Below are 8758 nucleotides of genomic sequence, written 5' to 3'. Positions count from 1 at the left end.
TTCAGGATCTAGCCTGCGACGTCTAAGTGACAATAACACACATATGTTTGGGGATTGAAACTTCACAGGCTGATATATCTTTAACCCATAAGGCCTTTATTAAGACTTCTAATAATTTGTGGGTATGCATCAGAAATATCCAAGATGTCTCTCAGCTGTATTATGTGGTTTTCCCTAACGATGGAAAGACTGATGCTGGGGCAGACTGTGTGGTGTGTGCCCTGCAAGGAGCAGGATTTAGGGATGGGTGTTAACAAAACGTTGTTTCTATTCCTGCTTAGTTGCTCCAGGCTGTAGTTTCTGGGACCTGAGGACAGGTGTGAACTGGTGCATCCTGGCCCCTCTGGCTGTTCAGTGGCTCAGGGAAGGGCAGCCACTGGGAGGAACAAGTGGTGCAGCTACCCCAGGTTCCCTATCTAGATTTGCAGCTTCCCAGGCTGTTGGAGACTTTGACAGGGCTCATTTTGGAGTGAATGAGGCCCTTAGAAGACTGACAGGTCAGTCCAGCCAGGATCCCAGCAAGCCCACAAAGAGCAAGAGACAAAATTGCTCCCTGTTGAGAACCAGCTAGAGGCAGCTGGAAGGAAAGAGCAGGACATGGAGCCCTCTCCTCCCCTCTGCAGAGCCCTACAGCAGCACAGGCACTTCCCAGTGCATGAATTCATTCCTTCATTTGGCACACTTGGCTGGTCTGGAAACGATTACCTGTAAAAGGAGCTCTTTCACCACCGTAGCTGTTCACTGCAGTAGTGTCCTGTGAGGCTGGGCTCTGCTGGTCTCCTGCCAGCCACGCAGAGAAAGGCTCCAGCTGATCCCCGGGGAGCTGGGCTGCCTGCTCCCTGCTTTGCAAACAACAACAAAACAGCCTTCGAGGAAGATGCAGTGAGGGAATGCACTCTCTAGAAAACAAAGCCACATTAACCAGCCTCAACAATGCAGCAGTTTTCTTTCCCAGTGGAAGGGCAGGCTGGTGCCTTCCCTCCCCAGGACAGACTGTCTTTTAGGCTCTTTGGGGACACGTGGAAGGCGCCTTTGCTGTTTTCGCTGTGCTGCCCCAGTGCTAGGCTCCTGTGCTGCTACCAGGAGCTGAAGTCCCCGAAGCCTGTGCTCTTTTTCTCCTTCTTCACAGCTGTGCTGGTTGAGGGCCCATCATCCTCGGCACTGCGCTTCCTAGAGCCAAAATGAAAACAACTCTCAGGGACTATTTACTGTGGGACCAGGGCAGCTGGAAGCCTGTTCTCTCCCAGCAAGCTAGACTGGAGCCAGCCCATCCCTTGTCAATTAGAGCAGCGCAAGCTCCGTGCCAGTACGGGGACTGCAGGGGGTTGGGGACAGGAGCCTTTGGCATGCCCAAAAAGAGGGAGAGTGTGTGAGTCTATGGAGGGGATTTGGGTCAGGCTTTGAACAACTCCCAGGCATATGTTCAAAGCACAGAAAGTTCTCCAGGCCAGAGCTGGAGATTTAACAGCTGTACTTTCTAAGCATGGTCATTACGAAAATGTGAGCCACAAGTTCTCTCCACAGCTTCTCACCTGCACTTGTGGCAGCAAAAGTATTTATGGGAAAACACTATGCAGCCAGCTCATGTGCTGTGGTTTTGTTGTCAGGTATCAGCAGCTGATAGGGAGAATTGAGAACCCTGCACCTGCCAAAGGGCTGCTATGGACCAAACTCCCAGTGTCAAGGCAGGCTGCAGTAACTGAAGATCCTTTCTGTACTACTTGATCCTTTCCACAGAGCCACAAACTCTGCCTGGGTTTCCTCTGTAACTGCAGTGCGAAATGTCAGCAGTTTTAAGCTGAACATAATATTTTAAGGGACAAGCAATATTTTGTAACTGACACATCAAACTGACATACCTGGGCTAACATATTTCTGTTCTCACAGTTATGCAAATGCCTGTAAGTCATGGAGGCACAAACAAGCTGATTAAATAGCTGTTCAGATCTGTGTATGCATAAATACACAGCAGACAGACAACAGCATTTTCACAAATGCTTTTAGAGAACTCTGCTGAAATTCAAGTGGAAAGCATTTATCTTAATTTTTCCAAAACACATGCTAAGCTGCTGCTGGGGCAGGATTCTGTACTCTCCTCAGGAAAGAAAGCAGTGCTGCCAATCGTTACAGGCGTACAAAGGGTGTCTGGGAGAGGGTGCTTTATGACAAGCCTGTCCAACCAGCCAGGTACCCTGGAGGTACCTGCCAGATGCCCTGTGCTCCCACAGCAAGCCTGGGAACCTGCTCCCCTCTCTGGACATTTCAGTTATGCCAGTACAGCTATTTGTGTGGCTGAACAGGGAACCAGATTAGCAGACTGATAGGGGCTTAGGGCAACTACTTTGTGCAAGAGAGAAACTGCTATAAGAGAAACAATTGTGGGACCAGGGCTTTCAGAAATAGGTTCAGAAAAGGAAGAGGACAAAAGATAGCGTAGGAAGTGACACAGTACAGTTCCTCAAGGACCTCTGAGTTCTGGAAGTGTATCTACGGTTCTGAAGTCAGCACATGCTGTTAAAGGCCAGCTTGGCCATATTCAAGTGTTAAAAGAAAAGCTCAGTTACCTTGTAATCCTGAAAGGCAACAGAAGCAGAGGAAATTCTTGACTGTTAGGAATACATGAGGGTGTCTTTGCTGGCACAAACCAAATGTCCGAGCAATAGCACTGGACAGGGTCAGCAGCAAGCAGGAAAGGCAACTAAAGCACTCAACAAAGATGAGATGGGCAGGGAACTCACGCTGCAGCCATGTTAATGTATTTTCCAATCCCCTGCCGGTAGGTTTTAGGAGTCTGGACCTCTTTCCTTGGTGTAACCACCTCAGCTTTAGTTTTGGCTGCATCTTCTTCCTGCTGGAACTTCTCTCTTTCAGCAGCAACCTGTGGGAAGCAAAGAGTGGAATTTGTTGCAAGAGATAATGCCAAATAAGGAGAAAATATCTACGGTTCTTTGAAGCTTTAAAATACTCTAAAGCAGCAATCAGCACTGCTGTGATTACAGGGCAGGCATTAGGAGACAGACCTCAAGGGCCACTACAAACAGGCTGTCTGCAGCCATTATAACAAGACTCCTTTCTTCTTACCTACAGCTACTCATAGCCAGTGTGGGCATTTGAAAGGAAACCATTGGAAGTGTGATGGACTGGGAGCTGTGCCAGACTCAGTTAGAAGAGTAACTCTCCACTGAAAGAGCAATGATGATCCTGGCACATGTGGCAATGCTGAATGGCAGCTGTTTAATCTTAGCTGGCAACCATATGGGCCAGAGGGCTGTCCATGTTCAAAGTAAAGGCATTGTTACAAAGTTCTCCACAGAAGAGCTTTGGCCTTTCAAAAAACCCAACCAACCAACCAACCAACCAATCATCCTCACCTGTGCATCTGCCTCTTCATACGGATCAACAAAAACAGTTGTTGTCTCAATTCGTATTTCCTCCTGGGAGCAGAAGAGAAAAGCAATAATTCCATCTGCTGATTAAGCTGTGCCATCTCCCCCAAGTTTGGTTTTGAGAAGTGTCAGCAGGGTGACCAGCACTGCCATGGGAGGCCACAGCCCCTGGTGCTTTACACGTACCTTGGGACGGTCTGTTTTTGGGTCACTTTCCACATTCTCCATAGCAGTCAGAGTCTCAAAGCCACCAACCACCCTAAAAGAGGAAGAACACGATATCCAGCTGTCAAAATACACTCAAAATATTCCTGCACCCTTAGATCTAATACAGCTAATTTATGCCCATTACCCTAGCAGATTTTTAAACCATCATGTTTGGGGGAAGGGGAATCAGCAACTGTATTTGGAAGACCTAAGATAATGACATTCAGTGTGGAAGCTAAGAATTTTTTCTCAAATCTGGGATTTGAATTTAAAATTAAACAGAACATGGAAAAGTCAAACACTCAAAGGCAAAGCAAAACTATTTGTCCAAACCTCAGTAGCCACACAAGCCATCCAGATGAAGAACAAGTCTCTTTTCATTCTTTTAAAAAAATTTGTGTATCAGACTGAAAAGTGTATCAGGAAGAAAGGGAATGGTAACTACAGCACTAAAGGTAAGCAGTGACAGAGCTGTCAGTACTAACACCAGTAACACAAAAAGGAGAAGATTGCTCCAGAAGCATACCACAACCATGAGCTGGGAAGGCAGCAGAGCATCAAGCCACAGCCACAGGGTAATGCTGGAACACTTTTCACTGCAGTTTTTACTTAGGAGGATGTTATATCCTTGTCCTCTCACTCTACAAGTGAACATATCCAAATACTTGCTAGAAAATGTTCAAGGCTTTCTGGACTGTTGCATGTTCATTTTCAAAAAAGTGTGGGACAATGGGAAAGTTCCAAAAAAGCATATTTAGAAAGGATAAATGGTGTAACCCAGATAATTATAATCCTGTCATCCTGTCATCTATCCCAGCAAAATAATGGAATAGTACACACAGGACATGATTAAGAAAGAAAGGAAATAAGTAATGGCAATCAACAAGGTTTTGTGGAAAACAGAGTCTGTCAAACAACCTTCTATCTTTGAGACAACAGATGTGGTTAAACGGGATAACAGTGTCCATGGAACAGACTTCTGGAAGGCGGCTGATATTTTGATTGAGGAACCAGAACGCTATGAAGTGAACACAGCACACATTAAATAAAAAATTGGCTGACAGGTGTCAAAATCTAATTTTAAACAGGAACCACTGAGTCAGTATGTTTCCAGAGGGGTCCTGCTGGGATCAGATCTTGGTCCCAGGGTATTTAACACTTTTATCCACATCATCATCCCCAATTAAATTTGAAAACAGCTATTCTTGGAAGAGCAGTAAATAAAGAGGAAGACAGGCTGTTGATGCCGAGTGATTCAGATCCCTTAGCAAAGCAGGCTGTAGCTGGACAACATCTGTTTCAATAGAGCCAAGCCACATGGCCAGGAACCAAAAACACAGCCCATACTAACAGCCGTGGGACAATGAGAAGCAGCCGTAATTCCCAAATATGCTGCTTCCGCAGCCAGAGGAGTTTGGGGCCGGGAACTCAGGAGCAAAGGCAGGAGCAGAACATGAAGGAGCCCAGGGACTGGGCAATCCCACAGCCAGCAATTTTCCAGCCTTCACAGGGGGACAAGTGTTTTGAAGCCTGATTGCTGGGATTACTAGGACTCCAGCACCAGCAAGGGCAGGCTGTCCCAGGGTGGGCAGATGGAATGGAGAAAAACAGAATTCAATCAAACTGGTAGGAAAAACCCCAAACTGGTGGAATACGTAGTGTTTTATCACCTAACTCTGCTTTCATATCAAAGAAATAAGCAATACCTCAACCAAAACACATATTACACGGTCATCTTAATACACTTCTGCCAGGATATCTCACTCTTACAGGTGTTTCACAGCCCTGTGCACTCCCAACAGGGCAGCCTGCCTGACCAGCACCAGGAGAGGCCACTGGCTCTCACCTGCCATGGTTTCAGCAGATCCAATGGAGAAATACACCTTCTACACCACTCCTCACTGCCCCCACTGCCACCCCATGGGCTGGGACAGGCATTAAACACAACCAAAAAGACAGACCCCATCACAGGGAATGAATCAAGGCAGGTCAGAGCGGGTGTTCTCAGCACCTGCCCCACCACAGCTCACATTTCAGTGCTTCTCCAAACTTCTCCCATTTACTCCCCAAGGGCCTTCTGATAGTCTGTAATCAGGCTGTGACTTTGAGGAGCAATTAAAAACCATGCATGCAGGCTAGAACAGCCTCAGTCATCTGTGCCTGGAGGAAGCACACTGGGGGAGGCTGCACAGGGCTTGAAGACCCTGCATGAACTCTGGAAAGTTCATAACAAAAACTCAATTTTAAAATGCCCCTCCAGGCCAATATCAGACTCACTTATAATACTGATGATTAACACCCAGCCCGAGATATATTCACTGTATTTTAACTGCCCCAAAGGAAACTTCTGATTTAATATTGGAGGATTTTCTAGCCAACAGCTCCACTCATTATCTTCTCGTATGTTTTCATTTAATTAGATTCTGATAATTTGAAATGGCCAGATCAGCTACACACTGGCAATCTCAACTGAGTAATCCCTTAGCCCATAGCTAGACCTCCCACAATATTAGCCCTAATGCATTTTGGTGATGCTCCCAGATCTTCAGTGGTTATGCTAATTAAACTTTATTGGGAATATTTTGTCACTTGTACATTTTAAAATGCTGTGATAGACATGGTATTCACAGGTCATCAGTAAATGACCTAAATAGTCTATTTTGACATCATTGTAAAGGGCTAAGGGGGAAAAAGACAAAGTTGTTATGCCTGCAGAGCATGTAATTCTCTTTTCTTCTTCACTTCTTGCCTCTCAAAGGGAAAATTGCTTTCTTTTACACCCCTGCATTTTGCACAGAGAGTATCTCTATGCATATTACAGTGTCAGCACAGTCAGCTCTCAATATAGGTTTATGTCTTTAGATACTGCCATATTACCAATTAAAAAAACACTGATTTGAATACAAACCACCAGGTCAGAGCAGAGAGCTCTTACCACAGGGACCGGAAATAATCCATTAGACACTTTTGCTCAGGGAGCACTTGACAGCTTTGTCCGGGTGAGGCCCAGCTGAGGCTGGTGTTTCATCACTAAAAATTAACATCCAAAAAGGGCAAGATCTGATTCCAAACATCATCCATCCAGTGAAAACTGAACTACACACTAACCAGGGCAGTCAGAGTTGACGCAAAATAATTGAATATTCCAGCTTAAGGTCTCAAACTGTAAAGGCTTTTGCAAGATTTCTTCTGATCTGAGCAGAGACAGCATACGTGTAGGCTCTTGAAACATTACATGTTGTTATTGTCAAATGTCATAACGTTACATTGCAGCACTAAAATCAGTTTGATGAGACATAACGTGTCAAAGCCCATGCACTGGCATCCCTACAGCACCTGCTCCTCACAGATCGAGGAAACTAACACACCAGAGAAGTTCTTGGGATTCTTTGCCTGTCCCACAACACATATTCTGGGTGTAAGAAGAAAAGTTCATGAACATCTTGCCAAGAAAAAAGCCCAAACAAGTTGTATGTAGCAAAGACCACCAGTCCAGTACATAAAAGCATTTCAAAAAACCCTCTAAAGAGAGAGCCACTGCTTAATATTATTCACATATTCAAGGAAATCTGTGTATCATTTTCTGCAAAACAAAATGCAGACTCTGGAAGTTCAGACTAATATCCCTTTATACTCTTCACATATGTTAAACGTGTGACACAGGCAGTGACAGTTCACACCGTGTTGGCCTGTCTCATGCAATGTCACTTGTGCCAAGTTGGCAGCCAGCAGCGAAGGGAAGGGAGAAGGGCAGAAACCAGTTTAACCTTTTCCACTGCTTCTGGCTCTACTCCTCTTATAAGGTGCCACACATGCTTTGTCCTAAATTGACTAAGTGAGGTTTAAACAGATGTTCAGATGACATCATACAGTGAAAAGGATGACACCTTCAAGACACCATTTACATGAGAACAACCAGTGAAGCTGAGGGTTTGCTGTGTGCTTCCAGTAGATGTTGAACAGAGAAATGATGATCTCAACTATATATTTAGCTCAGCATCCCCGAGACAGCTTGTATTTTTAGAGGAGCTTGATAAATGTTGCATTACATTTAAGCATGAACTACAAGGTAGGTACATGTAGGGGTTTTTTTTCTGTTAGCACAGGAATTAAAACATAAATGTGCCCTTACTCGTGCAATTCTCTTTTCTCGAAAACCAGGTAAGTTAGCACTGGAAATATTTGCATTTCACATTTAGGTATGTTATTAAAATCTTACTTCCTGTTAAGGCTCTTTTATGTACATAGTAACCTTGCTTCATAGCCACTGTCAGTGTCTTTGCATGATGTGTAAGCGAAATATCTGGAGCAGGCTCTATCCATTTGCAATAAGCCAAAGAATGTCTCACTGTGTATTACTTAGTGCTGCTCCCAAAGAAAACTGAATCTCCCTCACAATTTCACAGACACTCACATGTGGATCTGTTTCTCATACTTTTGTTTGAAAGAATTATAAGAACTAAGCCTTATGCAATGCTGGGCATGGCAGCAGTCCAAGACGATAAAGCTTCCTGGTCAGAAGATGATACAAGAACAATGTCTGGACTTTTTGAAAAACAGCTTTAAACTAGAAACAGAAACCAGAAAGAAACACTGCTGTTTTGTAAACACATTGTGCCCTCAAGGTTATTTTTATAAAAAGGAGAACATACATTTATATACACACACAGAGAGAAGAACACATACGTGCACAAACACGTACACTCAGGACACAATGTTTTCTATGCATACACCAAATCTGCAATGGAAAGAGTAATTCCAAAGTGCAACAAGGATGCAGCCAAAACATCTCCATCTCTCATAAGGGCTTAATCTAGCAGGCGAGACACAGTAATAAAGGGTGCTGAAAAAATCAAACAACTTGGAAAAAAGCTTTTTGAATCCAGATCAACAGATGAACCTGGCACGCAAGGACTTCCCTGCTTTGGCACAGGTCCCTCTTCAGAGATCATACAACTGTTTTGGAAACAACAGCAGCCCTCATGCCGCTCTGACAGCTCAGTCCTCGTGTGCTGCAGGACACCACAGCCACAGCTTCCACAGGGAGGCCTGGCTTATTTTCCCACCTTGTTCCTCACTCCTATCCTGGTGTCTGGGGAGCAGACTGCAGTGCAAAATTAGGTCAGGCTCCCTACACAAAAACAGCTCTTCTGCTGCCACGCAAT

The 8758-nt window shown here is 44.8% G+C and overlaps 1 protein-coding gene across 1 annotated transcript in view; it reads right to left on the bottom strand.

Annotated features, from left to right (window-relative positions):
• Positions 1 to 530: 530 nt before the first annotated feature.
• The window catches only part of PPIL2 (peptidylprolyl isomerase (cyclophilin)-like 2), a gene marked incomplete at its 5' end in the record, with an annotated part of 68622 nt that continues 60394 nt past the window's right edge, over positions 531 to 8758 (bottom strand). The window contains 4 exons of the mRNA XM_009072209.1: positions 531 to 1170; positions 2739 to 2878; positions 3372 to 3434; positions 3573 to 3645. Of these exons, the coding sequence (XP_009070457.1) occupies positions 1077 to 1170; positions 2739 to 2878; positions 3372 to 3434; positions 3573 to 3645 (370 nt within the window). The remainder of the gene's footprint in view (positions 1171 to 2738; positions 2879 to 3371; positions 3435 to 3572; positions 3646 to 8758) is intronic.

Source organism: Acanthisitta chloris, unplaced genomic scaffold, assembly GCF_000695815.1.
Source record: "Acanthisitta chloris isolate BGI_N310 unplaced genomic scaffold, ASM69581v1 scaffold11113, whole genome shotgun sequence".
In the NCBI taxonomy this organism is placed as follows: Eukaryota; Metazoa; Chordata; class Aves; order Passeriformes; family Acanthisittidae; genus Acanthisitta; species Acanthisitta chloris.
Note: the sequence above shows the minus strand (reverse complement) of the source record. Positions and strands in the feature narration are given on the sequence as shown.